Here is a 20,110-nt window from a genome sequence, read left to right as displayed (position 1 = left end):
CACCCCGGTACCGCCCGTGGTGCTCAATTAAAGATTCAACAGTAACTTCTTTTTTTCCAAAAACAGCGTTGGAGGAAATCCACAGACCTTGTTTTCAAAGGGATTATTCATTTGGTGGGAAGTAGTTGCAATAAAAACGGTCCACAGTGTTAATGGGGGCACTGTGCTGCTGAATTTTTAATTATTTTTGACTCATTTGAGCACAAGAAACAAAATTCCATTCAGCCCAACTCTAGTAGGCAGAGGAAGAAATATCTTTGAATGAATTTGCTCAGGTTTTGGGGCAAATAAAACCTAATTTATCCGCATGGCTAGATATACCACAAGAGTATTTTTTGTTTGGTATTTATTTTATTTATTGATGTAATTTGGGTGGATCGGCCATCGTCCATACTGTAAAGCATTAATCAGTCCTGAAGAAGTTAAAAAATGTTTTTCAGTGCAGTCGTCTATACAGCTGTTGGACAAAAAGACTGATACTTAAAGGGCAGATTTGCATCTTTTTAAGTATATCTTAAAGGTGCTCTATACAATATCCAGAGCATTAATCCGAGCTTCTCTATGCTTTGTTGACATCGCCAGGCTGGCTGTGCATGCCATTTACTGCATGTTAGTGCATGTGAGCGTGCCCCTCTGGCTAGCTCATGGCCGCCGCTCTGCACTGCTCTCATACGGCGGTTACAGCTGATAACGCCAACCCTACCGACAGCGCCGTTTCAGAAGTGCACCCACCCTCCGATTCCCCCTCATGTTAAACTGTTAGCTCCGTCAGCACTGTTGCCATTGAGAGCTGTGCGGAATAGAAATGCTCCCAGTCACACATTTAGCACCTTTAAAACAAGACTCGCATGTTCTTATGTACTTTATAAAAACAGTTGGGTCACTTTACATGTTCCTGTTCTCCATACCGGCCGTGAAGTACTGTACTGTACTATATTCCTAAAGCGATTTCAATGTAAGAAATGGGAATAAACAAAGTCCTCAGTCCTTGTTCTGTGTTAAAATGTATTCTAAAGTTCAATATGTTTAATAGTTTAATACGAGGCTTCAGCAGTGAGAGTTAATCAAGCGGGCATCTTCAAAAGTTACAGTCTTTTTAGTACAAAATAACCTGGAAAATACCCATCTGATTTGTGTAACTCATTTCTTACATTGGAATCACATTAGGAGGGGATCACTTCATGGCCAGTAACCAAAAACGGTTTCAGTGTACATACAAGCATGTGAGCATTGTTTTAATACAGACGTGAAAAAGTATGAAGTTATCCCTTTTAAAGACATTGACGTGAAAAAGATCATTTAAAAAAAAAAATACTTCTTTGTTCTTTACTGCTTTTCAAATCTCAAAAAGAAGATTACACAACACCGTCTATTCTCATGTCGATCCTCTATCCTCCACCTTTTATCCTACACACGCACGCACGCACACACGCATGCACGCACGCACGCACACACACACACTTGCACATCAACCACCACTATATCCCCTGAGAATGAGAGGCCCTTCCTCTAACCCCCGGCCAAGTCAGATTTGTTTCCTCTCTGAAGGCCCCTCATCAATCTCTTTGACAAAGTGCCTTCCAGACACCGCCTGATAATTAATGTATAGAGCAGCGCAGGGAGCACTCCGTCATCCCTCCACCGACTGTCAGCTTCACCAGACCTCCTTGTTTGTTTCATTCATCGGCCCATTTGTCTATTGGTCTGCGGATGATTTTATTTCCAAAAGAGAAAGTGAGGGAAAAGTTTGAGGATCTGTGACGAGCCCGGAGGAGAGAATATGTTGGATGTGAGAGCATTCTGCTGCCATCTATCGCCCTGTTTATGAAAAATAGCACTTTTAACATGTATGTCAGTTACTTCTGGTATCTCTATGGCTTTGACAGGTTTATCTCTTTAATGTCCTGCTTGACTGGTTTGATAGAGCACATTTTGAGTCACTATATGTTATTGAAAAATGTGTTGAACTCAAGTCAACCTGATGGAGCCGTCGCTACCACTCGGTTTGGGTGTGTTATGCTAAATAAATCCACTAGATGTCGCTGTGTCTTTAAATAACATGTCTTTTCCGTTCACCATCTTTCAGGAAGTTAGCAACAAAAAAGTCACTCCAGACATGAGGACACTGTTTGGTCTCATTTTCAAAGGTAGGCATATTTTTTTTTACAAATAGTTTCAGAGGCTTTACTAACCATAATTATGTAACTTGATAATAAAATACAGTCTAATAAGGGTCAAATCATTTTCTAAAAACGTGCTCTATCAAATGATTGAATTGTCATTTAGTGATAAAAGTAGTGATGCTGAGGTAATACATTTACAGTTTTTATGAAATAGAAAAACTTATGTTCACATTCACTGTTAATATAATTGGTTAATATCATATTTAATATTTTTTCCATTATATATTTGATGAAAAAAATCAGTATGATTTTTCACCATTTTATATCTTCAAAGTAGCCTACTGTAAATATGGTAAATATCTAGAATAAATACATGGGAATAATACCTAGTACTACTAATTTCATGGTAACAAACTGACATATGTTGGTATACTACTCTATTAATAGCAAAATGATAGTACATGGTTTGTATTTTTCTTTTACCATGAAGCGATATCTCAAGCCTATATTAAAAAACACTATAGGGTCTGTTAAAAAAAAGATTGTTGTTATAATATCCCCGAGGAAATGACACATGCAAAGAGAACATTAAAGGGTTAATCTGATTTTAAATCCTGCTTTAAAAGGCAGCATTTACCCTCATATGCAGTTATTTCTCCAGTAAGGTAAATCCTTAATGTTTCATAAGTTTTATTCACCACCCTATTTGAAAATTTGAGAAAGAGTAGTACATCACAATTAAATAAATCCGCCCAAAAAGAATCTCTCGTTAGATTTTTCCCAAACACTGGATATATTTCCTCTATTTCATGAACAAATAGATTTTTCTAATATCACAACGAGCACCAGAATCCTCAAAATTGCAGGTTGAATCTTTTATTTCACGTTTAATTGCCTAAAGAATCGGACTGAATGTTGCAGCGCTGTTCTTACAGTCAAATCACACAAAACTATCAGGAAAATCACAGGATTGAAACCACTTCACCTCAGTGGATCCTTTCATCTCATTACTACTCACTAACATGAGATATGACCTTTGGTGTCAGAGTATCACCTTCAATAAGACGTATGGACGTCCCACAGTTATGAAAACATGGTTTCTGGACAATATTTATCATTGTTTTGTGTTAATTGATTTCCAACAATAAATATATACATTTGCATAAAGTAAGCATGTGTGCCCACTCCCAAGTTGATAAGAATATTAAATACTTGACAAATCTCCCTTTAAGGTTGCAATTAGTGATTAACTATGGACAATCATTAATCGCGATTAAATATTTTAATTGACAGCTCTAATTTTAAAAAATCATTATTCATGAATTAATTTATGTATTTTTAAATGACAACTGTATTGACTGTTTTATGTAGTTTTTGTTAATCCCTTTTTAATTTCAACTATTTATTGATGGATTAATATTTCATTTCTTAAATTATTTATAATTACTCTTTTTATTGCCCTTTAAAATATCAAATAATAAATTACTAATTTAATCTACTTATTTATAGATTCATAAATTAATTTATAATTTTTTTATTAATGCCTATTCTTCTTGTCCAATTAATTATTAATGAATGAATTGCTTCATTAATATTTCCGTGACACTTGTGGTCCTCCATATTCCAGAGTTCATCAGGTGTCCCTTTAAATATTTATACAGTAACATCGCCTGATCCGATTTTTAACTTCAGAAAATATTATAGGACGTTATGGCTTCACTTAAACAAACTCAGATTTAGGAATTTAACTTCAGTCAAACTATAACAACCCATATTACCTTAAAAACATTTCACTGTATAACATTTACCTTTAAAACCTCTAAAATCTTTCCCCTTCCTCTGATGAAAATACCCACAGCGGCAACATCTAATGTCACATCTAATTTTTAAACTTCATTAAGTTTTATTTTCACCTTTCCTAAAAAGAAAAAAAACTTACAAAAGCAACAAACTGAATGAGCCACAATACTCCAAGTTATTCATCTTAAACACATGAAAAACAAACTTAAACATAACGTGAAGTTGGGACACTTCTGTGGTCATAATCCCCCAAAAGATGAAAAATATAAATTATGTATAATGAATTCCTTTAACACATATTATTCACACAATTTACACGAAAAAAAACCAATCACATTTTGTGCTGAAAAGGATAAAACATTTACGTTATTGCACTCAAACGTTTACTGTCACAAGAGGGAAATGGCGTTATTTCTTCTTAGTGTCCTTCAATCTTCACAGGTTTTAACTGAAATACTTCAGTTATTCTCAAATTCTTGGAAGTTTCCAGCAAACCAAATCATTTATTAACCGGCTTGATTACTGCAATCTTTTCTACAATTTCAGGGAGACAGCAGACTAGTATGTTACAAAAACAAAGCTGATAAAATAGTGTTCTGTGCATCAATAGTGTTTTGTATGGAATTTGTGAAGTCATTTATTTTAACTTGGTTTGTGCAACGTTCAAGACAAATGTAAATTAAATATACTTACAACACAGAGGCTGCCATGATACACAAAGTCTAATACCTACTGTTCTTCTTCTCACAAAACAAAAAGCAGATTGTTTGACTTTATCACACTATGAAGGCAGCAATTTAAAAAGGCCAAAACAAAGGAACTAGACAGAGAAGCCTGTTTAGCGAGTGTAAGGAAACAAACACTTAGGAAATCTTTGTTTACTGCCGACGTGAATGCGTCATCATAAGTTATGCAACCTTTCTCTGAACCCTGAACCAACACTGCTTGGCTCTGGGACAGCACAAACACAGTAACCATCTGTCTGACAGCAATCAATTCCACTTTTCTCCACTGCAAAGACGCTTAAATATTATTGTAGAGCGGTAAAAATGAATCGTGTCAGGTTGCATCAATTTGTTTGCATCTTCCAGTGTTAAAACATTTTATTCACCACTTTCAACAGCACTAAAAAGCTTCAAGCCTGTTAAGCAGCAATATCAACTGTGAACCTGGGTCCTGTGTGAATGTTGCAACAATCTGCATCTGTTCAAAGTCCAATTCCATTTTGTTCCCCAGGTTGTTATTTAAAATAAACATCCAGTGTTTTCACAGGAAGTCTAATTTAGGGCTAAAATGACACGTGGTCCATATTATTGTCTGTGCAGGTATCTTCTACCAGTGTCTCGAGTCCACCAGCTCCGGTCGCAAACTCAGTTTCTTTAGCGTCTCATAGCCGACCACCATGACGATGGCGGTGGGTGTGGATGAGATGATGCGTGCCGACAGTCCTTTGGTCAATCCCCAGCAGCCCTCCTCTTTAACCAGCTGCTTGAACGTCTCGATGACAGAAGACCTCCCTTCAACCTAAACAGAAACACACACACACGGTACATGTTGTGTTATTATTTGGAACCACAAACCAGTATCACGACTTGGCCTAGGGCTTGGTGATGTACATTGAATTATTTTGATTAAGGGGCGTTACACAGCGGCGGCTTTTCTTTCCTGCGATTAATTCGCAAGTCAATATATTTCGTCAAACTGCTGTTTTTGTCATGTGATAAAGGGTCTCTGCTGGCTGTTTAATGCAAGTGTGAAAAGGATAAAACAAAACACTGCACAGTGAATAAGATTTAAAAGCCAAATTGTAGTATACATAGTATACAGTCACACACAAAGGTAGGCTAATGTTGTGGGTTTCATTTTGCAAAATACCAGTAGATTAAATTTGCAGTATCGGCCAATGTTTTGTTAGTAATCCATTAGCATAATATTAGCTATCTTATGTTTGTCCGGATGATTGTGTAATTGGCATTTGGCTTGTAGATCTTGATGTCATATACCTACCCGTTTTTTAAATTGGACATCGGCCTCCAAAGATTTATATTTTGAACTGCTGACAGGTGTTCACGAACGCCAAACCACATCAGTGATCGGAACGGGTGGCAAACTGTCAAGATCCTCCTAATTCTAAGGATCGATATCATGAACTAACTTCAGTTTTGTATAATATATAATATATCGTCCCTTTTTTGTGAACTGCTTTTGTGAACTGTTTTCTTTTGCAGAACCCGTCACCACAACACAACTTTTGTTTTCTTGCACTGGACAGGAAAAGCTTCCCTGATATGTCAACATACGCAAATGACAGAAGAGTGATCTGGTAACTTATTATGCACACATATAAAGAAAGCTGACTAATTAACATTTATTGTGTCAGTTATTGAAAAATATCTGACTAAACATAATGGACTGTGCACTTTAAGGCACTTTTCTGACCGTTTTTTGAAGCTTCGAGCAACAGAAACTACATACCATTGATCTCTAAACTACTGGTATATGTCAATCTGTTGGACTTTTTCTCTGCTGTGAATCGATCATTCAACATCGCAGCCCCAAAGTCTACCTGATAGATGTATAACAGTAAATGAAGGTTACCTGCACCCTGGCTCTGACCACATCCATTGGGTTGGTGACAGTTGAGGCAGTAGCAGCGGCTAGAGGTCCAGCCATGGCTTGTAGAAGCAAATGAGGGCAGTCACTGGGAGCCAGTTTAGAGAGTTGCTCTGTAGAACATTACACATACAGATACTTGATTAATCACACGGCAAGGACTGGTGGATTCATTCACATAAGACATGGCAAAGCACAAACACAAGGTCTTTAAAAGTGCAATTAGTGCAGAGCTTTCTTGTGTTTTATAATTTAATAAACATTAGTTTCAGCCACTTACCAGCATAAAAATGATAGAAAGGCCACCAGACAGCACTGTTTGGGATATACGTGAGTAGAGAAGCCACGTATCCCCTGTAGAAACCCCGGAAACCATCAGCAGCAAAAATCTGAGCCATAATGTTCCTAGTTTGGCCGAACACTTTTTTGGTCTTCCCCTTCTCTGTGTTAGAATCGAGAAATCGAAAGCGGGTGAGGTGCTCCCCTTGGCCCTGCATCATCAGCTGCTGAGAGACAACATCTATAGGAACAGTGATGCTCTGAGCGACCAGGGAGGCCGCGCCGCCCGCCACCAGTGACTTGACCGTATTGTCCTCAGAATACTGGGAGACGTACTTCCTCACCAGCTCGTAGGTGGTTATGTACGCCTGGCCTGAGAAGAGTGTTAAGGAGTTGACCATGAAGCCGCGATAAAGGCCTCGGACGCCCTCCGCCCGCAGGATCTTGAAGAAGGCGTCAAAGGTGCCGCCGTAGAGTGATGTGCCCCTCTGCACCTGCAGCCGAGTGCGGATGAGTGTGGCCGGGTAGACGGTGGCCCGGATGGTCATCGTCATGAACACCCCGAAGGAGTAGAACTTCCTTTTGTCGAGGTCCTCCCACTCGATGATCTGGATGTTCCTTTTCTGCTGCATCCTGCCAGCTGTAGGTGCCCCCTCATCAGACTGATTCCTGCCAATATCATCAACAACAACAGTACGGTCAGTAAACTAGTTTTTACTAAGAGTGGAAGTTAATTGTTGACCTTGGAAATTGTTGTTTGACATAATATACATTAGCATTGTCAAAAATATTAAAGTATCAACACATATTGATACGGAATATTTGAAACGGTTTCAATACTCATTTTCCACAGTATCAATACACGAGTACTACCATCTGTGCTTTCTGCTCTGTCTTCTCTCTGACAGCGAAATGGCACACACACCGCTATTCATCTTTTTAAAAAAAAATAAATTGTTGTGTCTAGTTTTCCACATGGTATCTGAAAATGGGATTGAATATCAATATTTTTCAAAGTATTGTATTGAAGTTAGAAATTCCAGTATCGTGACAACACTAACATACATAGAACATACAAATAGTAGCTTGACATCTCAATGAAAACTGAGCAAAACTTCATCCACTAATGATAACATGAGATGCAGTTGAAAAAAGCTAGTAAATGGGCCTGAAGTTAAGTTTTTTTTTTTTTTTGCAAATCTACACCAGAAAGAGCACAAGAATATACTTGTCAAATCTTGTTTACCTGACCTAAAAACTGCTCAAGAAAATTGTAATTACTTATGTATTTACAAAAAAAATTATAAAACATATAAAAGTAGCTGTTTTGAAACACTCATTCACTTCCAGCAAGGAATGTTAGATAAAAGTACAGACAAAAAGCACAGAGAAAAATTTATTGTAAACTGTGCATATTGTTGTTGTGCGCTAACATGTTATAAACTTTCCAAACAGTTTATATTTGTCAAATTGTAGAGAAGGACATATTTACTTCTGTATCTAATTAAATTAAAACTATGGTATCAATACAAACTGAAACGTTTTTCTTCTCGTAGTTTGGTTTCTGCTGGTTGCTCCATCATCTTATAACTTCTGTTTTATTTTGAAGGACAGTCTCAGTGACGGGAAAAGATGGTAAGTAGCTGTTGTACTCGTTAGAAACATCTCATGCATGTTAATAATATGCTACTGTTTGTTTCTAACAGCTACCTGTTTTGTATTTGTTTAGTCTCGTAGATATGATTCCAAAACAACCGTATTTTCTCCTGAAGGCAAGTTTTGTTTCTATTTGACAACTTCTTGAGTTTTTGACAATGTTACGACACCATTACATTATATTGTGTGCATTATATTATGCAATTCCCCCTATGAATGTGGCATGTGCTTGGTATGGTAAATATTTTGGTATTGGCAATTTTCTTGTCTAACATCTCAAATCGTGACTCAGTATGCTATACTCTAAATTTAAAGTTGTGTGGGTTGAACAGTGCTTTCCCATGATTTCGTGGGTTTGTGATCCACCAGAGGGTCTGTGACGTTAAAGAGATTAAGTTCAGACCTTGGATACCTTATATATTGACTGGTGACTTCATTGCAAAAATGAACAAACAAATCCAATATTGTCATTTCTCATTGATTTGCGACACTGACCACAAAGGCCTAATACAGAGAAATGATCATTGTTACTAGTACCAAAAGATATAGAAAAATCTGACTGAAGAAAAATGTATATTGTCTCACTGTATACATCTATTTATATCTGTCATATCACTCAACCCTAGGGTCTACCAACCCTGCAGCAGAGTCTTCAGGGGAAATAGGCGATATTAATCTAGCTACTAATAACAACATAACTGTGGGCTATTCTGTCATTACTACCCTCAAATAATATATGCACACACCACTCTGACGTGATGTACCTAAATAATGACAGCACTTGTCATTTATTTCCATCCCTGATCAGAGTTTGACCTGAAACCACCTTCTCACTAGTACTTGTCCTTGAGCAATAATATTGATCTCCAGTTGTCTATGAGTGAAAGGTCAAAGGTCATGCTGCAAGACAGCAAGCTACAGCTAACTACGATGATCTAATCAGCTTTAGCAAAAACACTGAGGCATGTCAGTGTTCTTACAAATGTGGTGTTTCTGGTTTCCCAGTAGCTGAAAGCTGAACATCCAGCTACACCTGTGTGTACTTGACCCTCCAGAGGCAGCACCAGTCAGAGGACACTGTGTTCTCCAGCTGCACAATAACAGCTACTGAGGCAGCCGTGTGTCAGCTAACAACACGTAATATGAAACCCAACACACATAGTTAAACAACGACCACACAGTTAGTTAAATACAGCGTGGCTGTGGTTTAAGCTGCTGTTAGCTAACACTGAGCTAGCCATCAGTTATGCAGCGTTAGCATCGGTACTATAACGAGCACTTACCTCTCCAGACAGATGTGTATCACAAGGTCATGTCCTTCATGTGAGTCAGACTTTAAACATCGTGGAATCAGTCGATTAGTAAACACACAGTTCAGAGTGCTGCTGAGGTGTGCTGTAACGACGCACTGGTTGTTAGCTGCCCTCTAGCTAGTCGGCTAACTTCCGGTTGCCATTCAAATGTCACGTTGCTGAAACAACCAATCACACGACAGCAACGCTTCTTCTTCTTCTGTTGGACTCCCGGCAGACCGGATATCCGGCCCTGCGGCACATTGCTCCCTCTCACATGTCCGGGTTATATTTGGGTATTTTATAGTTTGGAGTGAGTGAACCTGTCTTCACACACACTTTAATCACTAACAAACAACATAGGGAGGTAGCTCAAACAAATTATAACAAGAATAATTGTTAATTTATGTTTTTCCTTATTTTATTAAATAGATAGATAGATAGATAGATAGATAGTAACTTTATTGATCCCGAGGGAAATTCAAGTTTCCAGCATCACAGTTCCATAGTGCAAAACATGTTAGTAAAAAGGCAGTAAAAAAGTTAGTAGTGCAAAGTACAAAGTACAAAAAAATATACCAGATATAAAAATACAAGGAGATGAAGAAAACTGTTAAAACTGAATATAGTGCAGGGTAACAACTGTGATACACGACTATACAAATGTGAATATGGTGCAGGGTAACAACTGAGATACAGGACTATTAAAAATGTGAATATAGTGCAGAAGAGACTGTTAAAACTGAATATAGTGCAGGGTAACAGCTGTGATACAGGACTATTAAAAATGTGAATATAGTGCAGGGTAACAACTGAGATACAGGACTATTAAAAATGTGAATATAGTGCAGGGTAACAACTGAGATACAGGACTATTAAAAATGTGAATATAGTGCAGAAGAGACTGTTAAAACTGAATATAGTGCAGGGTAACAACTGAGATACAGGACTATTAAAAATGTGAATATAGTGCAGGGTAACAACTGAGATACAGGACTATTAAAAATGTGAATATAGTGCAGAAGAGACTGTTAAAACTGAATATAGTGCAGGGTAACAACTGAGATACAGGACTATTAAAAATGTGAATATAGTGCAAAAAGTGATATACTGCTGAATAATAAAATATAGGAGGTATACAGTAGAGACCAGGGGATTAAGACATGTCAAATTATAGATAAACTAAAAACTGGATTTAGAAGCTAAACCAGAACTATGCTACTACTTCTAAATACACAGTGATAATGCCTTGTAAAATGCTGTAGCCTACATTGTACGTTGATATTTTGGATTACTATCAATTTTGTTACACATTTCACCTTATGTTGTATTTTATATCCCATACTTTATTATTATGTTAATATTAGGGCTATCAATCGTTTAAAATATTCAATCGTGATGAATTATTTGCAAATTAATCGCACATTTTTTATCCGTTGAAAATGTACCTTAAAGGGAGAATTGTCAAGTATTTAATACTCGTATCAACATGGGAGTGGGCAAATATCCTTACTTTATGCAAATATATGTATATATTTATTATTAGAAAAATCAATTAACAACACAAAACAATGCAAATATTGTCCAGAAACCGTCACAGGTACTGCATTTAGCATAAAAAATATGTTCAAATCATAACATGGCAAACTGCAGCCCAACAGGCAACAACAGCTGTCAGTGTGTCAGTGTGCTGACTTGACTATGACTTGCCCCAAACTGCATGTGATTATCATAAAGTGGGCATGTCTGTAAAGGGGAGACTCGTGGGTACCCATAGAACCCATTTACATTCACATATCTTGAGGTCAGAGGTCAAAGGACCCCTTTGAAACGGCCATGACAGTTTTTCTTTACCAAAAGTTTGGAGCGTTATTTAACCTCCTTCGCGGCTAGCTAGTATGGTTGGTACCAATGGATTCCTTAGGTTTTCTAGTTTCATATGATGCCAATATCTTCACTCTGAGCCCGCTACAACCTATAAATCGCAAGTTGTGTTAATGCGTTTAAGAAATTAGTGGCGTTAAAACAAATTTGTGTTAACGCGTTATTATCGCGTTAACTTTGACAGCCCTAGTTAATTATACTGTTTGATTACATCATGTACTATATCATATTTCTATATCAATACAGACAAACACAAAATATCATGACTTAATGATATTATTCATGTGTATGCTGTTATAGTAGACGGTATCATATTACTCTTACATGTACTTTACATTGCAGACTTTGCGACTGATAACCACACCACTATGTCACTTATTTAAAGAGAGAGTATTAGTTTAAGTACAACACTGGTCGTGGATACTGTATATATTACTGCCTTGTAATTTTTAGTTTAATTGCTCTTGTACAGTTCTATTTGTATTTCTGTTCTTATTTGTATTCTATATAGGCTACTTGAAATTATTCATCCATGCTTATTTCTGTCTGTGTGCTGAAACACCCAAATTTCCCCTCTGTGGATCAATAAAGGCTTATCTAATTATTTTATCTTAATTTATTTTCGGAAGTACATTTTATTCCTTATTTACTAAGTTGTTGTTTTTTTCAACAAATTGTGAATGCACGATTTTGAAAAAGTGCATGTGTACTTGACTCTCCACCAATGAACTGGACACAATAACACAGAATGGTCGGTCCTCCCGGCGGAAGGGGGCGCTGATGAGCGGCTACGTCACCGTCACAGAGTCCGGCATGACCAGCCCTACTGTGACTCTGATTGGCTCACCCACCAATCAACCAACGAAGAGAACGAGTACTAGCCAATCAGAGACCGAGTAGGGCGCATGCGTCGTAACGTAGCATCCCGGTGTGTGTGTGAGTGAGGAACAACATCAAACTGAAAGTAGAGCTCCTTCAGTCTCTAACTTCACTCTATAGGTAAGATATCAGTGTTTTATTATACACTAAAGTATTGCTTTATTCCACCACTATCTCAGAGTATAAGTACAGTTTGATTGTGTCCAGTCAGAGGACTTTATTTATTATGGTTAGCATGCTAACCACCTAGCATGCTAACGAGCTAGCATGCTCAGATATTGCAGATTCATTCTGTTCAGCAGCAGTTAGCTTAGCTGCTAGCTGCTAGCTTAGCTGTCATGTCCTGAGGCTCAGAGAAGACTGGATTGTAAACGACTCGTGCTGTTGTGAGTTAACGTGTGTGCAAATAAAGAGAGCTATAGCTAAAGGAAAAGAAAACTCCATCAACTATTGGACATTTAGCACAAAAACTCAACACAAACTCCACTGCTATTTGGCTGCAAACAGACAGTACACAGAGGCAGACTATCTGACCAGAAACAGAAACACATTGACTATGTACAGACTCAGTGATCACAGGCTGTGTCAGCTCTGTCTACAGAGACAGGTGGAGACAGAGCAACATTTCCTGCTACAATGTATGAAGAAATTAGTAAAAAAAAATAGTAAAAAAATTAAATGTAAACTCCAAGATTTTGATTCCCTCTCTGACCAAATAAAATACAACATCTACTTGGAGAAAATAGTGTCATCGCCATAGGAGCTGCAGGATATGTCAGTGCATGTCACAGCCTAAGAGACAACCACAACAACAACAACACATAATAGATGTAACTCACACTTGGTTTTTTTTACATTTATCCTTTGATATTGCAATATATTATTCATTGTTTTTTATTTGTTTGTTTGTTTTATTGACACAACAAACATGAATTACTTCTTTATTGTTTTCTTCCATTTACATGCATGTTCTTTTGAAATATCTATATATTGTAATTTGCTTAATGAATTGTATATATGTATATATATGTTTTTGTTTTTATTTTGTTCTTTTTTTCTTTTTATTTATTATTGAATTGACGCTTTGGCAATATTGTTCACCTGACACCCATGCCAATAAAGCAAATTGAATTGAATTGAAATTGAATTGAAATTGAGAGACTTTTTTAACAGTTTATATTTGTCAAATTGTAGGAAAGGACATATTTACTTCCATATCTAATAAATGAAAACTATGGTATCAATACAAACTGAAACGTTTTTCTTCTCTTGGTTTCTGTTGGTTGCTCCATCATCTTATAACTTCTGTTTTATTTTGCAGGACAGTTTCAGTGACGGGAAAAGATGGTAAGGAGCTGTTGTAGTAGTTAGAAATATCTCATGCATGCTAATAATATGCTGCTGCTTATTTCTGTCAACCGATACCTGTTTTCTCTTTGTCGTTTATAGTCTCGTAGATATGATTCCCGAACAACCATATTTTCTCCTGAAGGCAAGTCCTGTTTCTTTTTTACCGCTTTGGGGTTTTGTCATTGTTCTACACAATTACATTATACTGAAAACCTTATATGTCTTGTGCATTACATTATGCAATTTTCCCTACACATGTGGCATTTGTTTGGCAGCTTTTTTTGTCAAACATGTTCAATCTTGATTCAAATTTAAAGTTGTGTCGGTTGAGCAGTGCTTTGCGATGATTTCGTGGGTTTGTGACCCACCACAGGGTCTGTGACGTTAAAGAGATTAAATTCAGACTGTTAAAGTTTCACATACTTTGCCTAATTTGAGCTAAAAGATTTTTCTTGACCTTGGTAACAGTGGTTTGACATAATAATCTTAACTCAAGGTCCCCTTACAAGCTTTCAATCGCATCTCCCTCATCAGTGAATGACAGTTGAGAAAACTTCATTCACAGATACAGGCAATGACATGCAGCTGAAAGCTCTGAGAAAGACTTGTGAATGGACTTTGAGTTACAATTATTTTGTCCAGTGACTTTACTGAACTTCTTCCATTAGCCAGTATGTTTTGGATATACAAGGTTTTAAATTGTTTCTAGACAATTATGATCAATAAAATCTTTGTGACTGTATTTTACAGGACGCCTGTATCAGGTGGAGTATGCAATGGAAGCCATCGGTCACGCTGGAACATGTCTGGGGATTCTAGCAAATGATGGAGTGCTGTTGGCAGCAGAGAGACGCAACATCCACAAACTGCTTGATGAGGTTTTCTTCTCTGAGAAGATCTACAAGCTCAATGAGTGAGTGAACTGAACTACAGAGGGACTCTGTACGGAGACATCCAAGGCTTGGCCCATTCTTACCATAAAAACCTTTAGACATCTTTTTTTTTTCAGGCTAACATTGTACTGTGGTCTTCTTCTTTTACAGAGACTTGGCCTGCAGTGTTGCTGGGATCACATCAGATGCTAATGTACTGACAAATGAGCTGCGGCTAATTGCACAGAGGTGAGTTTCAGCGGAAAACCTGCCAACCATTAACGTTGTAGGGCTGTCCCTAAAACCTCTTTTAGGTTGTGAATATTCAGCATAATTTACAGACAAATCTTTTGTTTTAAACGAGTTATTCAATAGCAGTAAATATAAAAAATATTTACAAGCTCAAGGTGATGGATAGTGAATGCAGCCATTTGTTCCCTTAAGTACAAACTTTAGATTTATTGACGCATTTCAGGACTGAAATTATGTCCAACTACCAGCTTGTTAAATGGTAATCTGAATTTGAAGATATTTGACAACTTTCCTGAATGCTTATGCTTCAGTTTCTACAGTCATTTATCCGATTCATCACCACCAACCGCTGACCCGTTTCATTTCTCTTCAGGTATTTATTGCAGTACCAGGAGCCAATACCCTGTGAGCAGTTGGTGACAGCGCTGTGTGACATCAAACAAGCATACACACAGTTTGGAGGCAAGTTGCACATTAGTCTCCGTGTCTAGTTTATTGCTTGTATCCCTTCAGGTGAATTATACATCTCCTTTGGGATCAACATATTGTGAGTCTTAACATTTACAATGTGCATGTTTAGAGATGTCTGCTCAAAACACTTGTTAAAATGTCATATCAGTAAACAAGCTACAAGAAGTCTCATCTTTGTGTAAAAACACAAGTGGGTTTTGACATTCTGTAACAGCTGTGTGGTTTGTCTCGACAGGTAAAAGGCCGTTTGGTGTTTCTCTGCTCTACATGGGCTGGGACAAACACTACGGCTTCCAGTTGTACCAGAGTGACCCCAGTGGCAACTATGGAGGCTGGAAGGCAACCTGTATTGGCAACAACAGCGCTGTAAGTTTGACATTTTTATATTTTATTTTATAATAAAATATAAAATAAAATTATTTTTTTATTTTTTTTATTTAATTTAACCTTTAATCAGTGTTGTAGTCAAAACCACCTAAACCAAGACCAAGTCATGACCAAGACCAGAGTGTATCAAGACCATGACTTTGAGACAATTTAGTGATATGCCCACAGTTGTGGTCTTGACCGGTCTTGAAATAAAATCCAGAGTCTTCTTTGTCGGAGACCGAGACAAGGCGATCTCCAGTACTACAACACTGCCTTTATTTTACCAGGATATTCCCATTAAGATTTAAAATCTCTTTTTCGAGGGCAGTCCTGAACAAGACGGCAGCATAAAAGTTTCACATGAAAGCACAAATAACAGACTTAAAACAAAAACAACATAAGAAATTTCACATAAACGAAACATGCAACAGACTTAAAACAAACTGCAAATTACAACAAACAACAAATTTGCAGTGTTGTTTAGTAACAGGACGTATACATTCAGAATTTGAATAGTCCTTAATCCTGTTTTTAAAATCGTGCATGCTTATCAAATAATCTAATTTAACATGTCTCTGTATCTCACACCAAGATGAGGGTGCAAAAACTTTAAAAGCTCTCTCACCAAAGACAGTGCAAGTTCTAGGAATTACGTACATAATTTGTCCACATGACCAAAGGTTGCAGCTACTGATAGTTTTAAGAGTCAGTAGAGAACATAAATATGGAGTAATGTGGCAGGCATATAATAATATGGCCTTATAAAGAAAAATATACCAGTGTTCCATTCAAAGACTGGATATAAGAAGTGGATGTAGTCACCGTGACGTCACCCATTGGTTTGTGGACTACTGTTTTGAAGCCTTGAGTTCGGTATTTTATCTATTTTATGTTTTTGCAACCCTTCACTTGTAATACTAGGAGGTTGCCCACTGGTTCCATTCTACGGTTGTATCAGGAAGACAAACCAACTTTCTCATATAAACTGCAATGATTTGTGCAGAAACCTGAATCAGAGACAAATCGTAACACAGCATGGTATATCGAACCTAGCATTTTCAAAGAAGATGAAATGACACATGTAATGTGAATCAATGAGATGATCTCAACAGACGCACCAGGCAGTGTCATATTGCAGTGATTATAGTAGTCCTGAATGTGAAAAGCATACATTCTATTAATTTCTTATGATTTACCTTTAGTTTGTCTCTTGTTGTTGTTGTGGCTTGGATGTGTTTGATCTGGTCATAGAGGGCCTTGTTGTAACACATTTCTCAGTAAATGGTGCGAATCTTTAGCCAGTACTGTTGGTCTAATAAATGTATATTCTAAATGTCAGCAGTAATCTAAAATTCTCAGATATTAGTGCAATTCTCAGTGACAATTTAGAGGTCAAGCAATAAATGTATCCACATATCATGGTGAATTTGTACTACTCCTCCCCTGTTTGTTGTTTGATGTGTTGATTTCTTCGCCTCAGGCTTCCGTGTCCATGTTGAAGCAGGACTTCAAAGAGGGTGAGATGACTCTGTCCTCTGCTCTGGCTTTGGCTGTCAAAGTCCTCAACAAAACAATGGATGTCAGCAAGCTCTCAGCGGAGAAAGGTGAGATTCAGAACTCCTAAATTGGAGCAGTTTATGAGCTTTACAAGCTCTGCCCAAATGGAAATGTGTTAGTTTGGGAGGTATGGTACAACAGTAGTGTACTGTCTGAGAATAACGCCAACAAAGTGACAAATTCTGATAAACGATTGATTAAGCAGTCAAGTAGGTAACTCTTCGTACTTCCATCTAGAAATACTATAACAGCTACTCTGTGATTAATGGCCAGGATGTGTTTACTGCCTAATAGATTGGTGCAGGGATGACATATATTGGTTCTGGTTCCCTCGACAAAAAGCCAATGGGATTTCTCCATTGGGTTTTGGATTATTGCAGAAAATAAGCTCTGTGGTACAACACACGATGGATACTTGAACATTTTGTTCAGAAAGATAATCTTCAGCATTGAACACAACCTTTATGATTTTTGAAGCATAAATGCAATCGCCAGAAGTAAAAAGCTAACGTGAGGCTGTAAACGAACTACACCGCGGTCACATGACTTCACGTCACCACCACTAAGTTAAAGGTGGACGAGTCGGTTTGATAACATTTAGTCTCATTTGGCCACTTTCTAGCAAACGCTTTTTTTAAGACGCGTAAAGACTTCAAAATTCACAAGTGGGATATTTAATGATATGTTTTAAATGGTAGAACAAAACGTTAAAATCTCTTCAGCTTGTGTTAACCACAGACCTTATTTCAGCCATCTAACTAAAAACACATTGACATCGAGACGAGGGAACCGATGTGATAAAATGCTAACTCATTTCTGGGTTTTAGGACTCATTCCTGCACCGCTCTATTGCTAAAGATCTTTTAGGTACAACTGTTTGATGTATACAATAACACAATGCCGTATCACATTAACTGTTTCAGTGGAAATCGCCACCCTGACACGGGAAGACGGGAAAACGAAAATCAAGGTGCTGAAACAGAAAGAAGTTGAGGAACTCATCAAGAAGCACGAGGCTGAGGAGGCCAAGGCTGAAAAAGACAAAAAGGAGAAGGATCAGAAGGAGAAGGACAAATGAGCAAAATAATATCTTTTTTCCCTCCTGTCACCAAATCCTGTGTTGTTTTGTCTTTTACATTAAAAGTTTGGAAACTGATGAACGTGTTGCTGTCTCTGTTCTTGTCACAAAATGAAGGGACATGTTTTATTTACACCTTTTTCTAAACAAATTTTACACATTTCTTAAAATAAAAAGTAGTAAAAAAAAACAGCTCTTTAAGGACCTATTCTCATCAATATAAATGAGATGGACAAAATAATTAAACTACCACAAACTACAGCTTCCAAAAGGAAATTTGCTTCACTGATCCCACAAGTTTTATATTAATTAAAAGCAGGCACAGATATTTTAGCCTCAGTTGGTCTTAAAGCATGTCATTGACAAGCTTTATATGTATAGATATTTATCTATATCTATACTGTTTATAGTATATGTAGTTGCTGTGGAGTGAGTTTTTTTATCACCACACGATGGAGCTATCAGTCTTGTGGAAGTACCTTTACAATAATGTGTTGGGTAAATCTAAAAGAGCAAAGTCTGTTTTGTTTTTGCAGTTTTACTCTGCATTTATAAAATAATTAAAAGCTCCAATTCAAAAGATTTATTTCCTGATGAATCTCCAAGTTTTATTTGAATCAATTAATTGTGACTACGGTACTTTCAAAAATGTATACAGCACCACAAATATGAATTTAACAGAACAACTAAATGGACTGAGTAATTCTTACACCAAAGCAGGTTCAAAGAATTACATTTATTGTAAATGACAAGGTGAATCTTTACCTTCAAACATCAAAATCTCATAGAGAAGCTGAACAAGGACAGAAACAGGCGAGTAGTACGTACTAGAACTTGGTCAGAGCTTCACAGATGCTGTATTGTGGTTTTATGTCTTTGAGTCCAGTAAGACAGGAGTTGTTTTACAGCTGAAAATTAAACACATTTTAAAAAATACAAGCCATATTTCTACACAAAAGGGGAAAATAATACATTTACAGCAGGTTATACATTTAGTTTTGGTATAAATCACAATATAAAGCCTTCCCCATAAAGGAAAAGAGAAATAATGTACTGTATGTCTGATATACCTTTATGTGCTGTGACAGATGATTTTGTCACATTAAGCCTTCTTGTGTTGACAGGTCCAGTTAGCATCACATCAGTCTCCTATCTGTTTGAGAGAGGAGATAAGTGTTATCTCTTCTACTTACCACTTGATGGCGATAGTGTTCACTGATGACTTTTCTCCTGTCACTGTGTTATAAAAAAAAGTGGTATTTTATCTCCAAATGGAGCACAGCTAGTGTCATGAATTATGAAAAATACATTATGTTTAATGCCAGTAGTTTGAGTGGATCCAATCAATGAACAATAAATACTAAAAACAACAGCTGGTCAATGCAGATTCACTGACATGCAGACTTAAAGCTGCAGTAGGCAGAATGTTTTTGGCATCATCACTTGTAATTCAAGTGTTCTGAGAGAAAACTAGACTTCTGCACCTCCTCATGGCTCTGTTTTCAGGATTTAGAAAATCTAGCCTGTGACGGGAGACTTTGACCAATCACAGGTCATTTCAGAGAGAGAGCGTTCCTATGAGCTGTTCATTCAATAGAGGCACCTGTAAATCACTCGTAAACTCCGATCAAATTA

The 20,110-nt window shown here is 37.2% G+C and overlaps 2 protein-coding genes and 1 long non-coding RNA gene across 4 annotated transcripts; 1 reads left to right on the top strand and 2 right to left on the bottom strand.

Moving 5' to 3' along the window:
- Nucleotides 1-4,006: 4,006 nt before the first annotated feature.
- On the bottom strand, nucleotides 4,007-10,006 carry LOC119476343 (solute carrier family 25 member 44-like). The gene is made up of 4 exons (XM_037749779.1): nucleotides 9,755-10,006; nucleotides 6,817-7,488; nucleotides 6,522-6,649; nucleotides 4,007-5,447 (listed from the first exon to the last, which is right to left on the bottom strand). The coding sequence occupies exons 2-4, from the start codon at nucleotides 7,445-7,447 to the stop codon at nucleotides 5,256-5,258; spliced, it is 951 nt and encodes a 316-aa protein (XP_037605707.1). The 5' UTR covers nucleotides 7,448-7,488; nucleotides 9,755-10,006; the 3' UTR covers nucleotides 4,007-5,255.
- LOC119476353 (proteasome subunit alpha type-4) lies at nucleotides 8,422-18,553 on the top strand. Of its 2 annotated transcripts, XM_037749791.1 has the most exons (9): nucleotides 12,501-12,646; nucleotides 13,848-13,873; nucleotides 13,976-14,018; nucleotides 14,627-14,789; nucleotides 14,920-14,997; nucleotides 15,374-15,462; nucleotides 15,707-15,837; nucleotides 17,321-17,444; nucleotides 18,321-18,553. In XM_037749791.1, the coding sequence occupies exons 2-9, from the start codon at nucleotides 13,871-13,873 to the stop codon at nucleotides 18,473-18,475; spliced, it is 786 nt and encodes a 261-aa protein (XP_037605719.1). In that variant the 5' UTR covers nucleotides 12,501-12,646; nucleotides 13,848-13,870; the 3' UTR covers nucleotides 18,476-18,553. The 2 variants fall into 2 exon arrangements, with proteins under 2 accessions (XP_037605726.1, XP_037605719.1); XM_037749798.1 differs by lacking the exons at nucleotides 12,501-12,646; nucleotides 13,848-13,873; nucleotides 13,976-14,018 and adding exons at nucleotides 8,422-8,450; nucleotides 8,545-8,587.
- Nucleotides 10,339-11,107, bottom strand: LOC119476366. Its single transcript, XR_005204008.1, has 3 exons — nucleotides 10,802-11,107; nucleotides 10,745-10,746; nucleotides 10,339-10,373 (listed from the first exon to the last, which is right to left on the bottom strand). It is a non-coding gene; the product is annotated as an uncharacterized LOC119476366 (long non-coding RNA).
- Nucleotides 18,554-20,110: the final 1,557 nt, after the last annotated feature.

The sequence above is a fragment of the Sebastes umbrosus genome, chromosome 2, assembly GCF_015220745.1.
Source record: "Sebastes umbrosus isolate fSebUmb1 chromosome 2, fSebUmb1.pri, whole genome shotgun sequence".
Lineage (NCBI taxonomy): Eukaryota > Metazoa > Chordata > Actinopteri > Perciformes > Sebastidae > Sebastes > Sebastes umbrosus.
This window is presented reverse-complemented; position numbering and strand designations above follow the sequence as displayed.

What these genes read in the sequence shown, in the direction of transcription:
- LOC119476343 (XM_037749779.1), bottom strand. Translation starts at nt 7,447, where the DNA reads ATGCAGCAGAAAAGGAACATCCAGATCATCGAGTGGGAGGACCTCGAC. An exon ending in TTTCTATCATTTTTATGCTG is followed by an intron (nt 6,650 to 6,816) that starts GTAAGTGGCTGA and finishes AATGTTCTACAG; the next exon opens with AGCAACTCTCTAAACTGGCT. An exon ending in TGGTCAGAGCCAGGGTGCAG is followed by an intron (nt 5,448 to 6,521) that starts GTAACCTTCATT and finishes GTTTCTGTTTAG; the next exon opens with GTTGAAGGGAGGTCTTCTGT.
- LOC119476353 (XM_037749798.1), top strand. An exon ending in AAGATCTACAAGCTCAATGA is followed by an intron (nt 14,790 to 14,919) that starts GTGAGTGAACTG and finishes CTTCTTTTACAG; the next exon opens with AGACTTGGCCTGCAGTGTTG. An exon ending in CTGCGGCTAATTGCACAGAG is followed by an intron (nt 14,998 to 15,373) that starts GTGAGTTTCAGC and finishes ATTTCTCTTCAG; the next exon opens with GTATTTATTGCAGTACCAGG.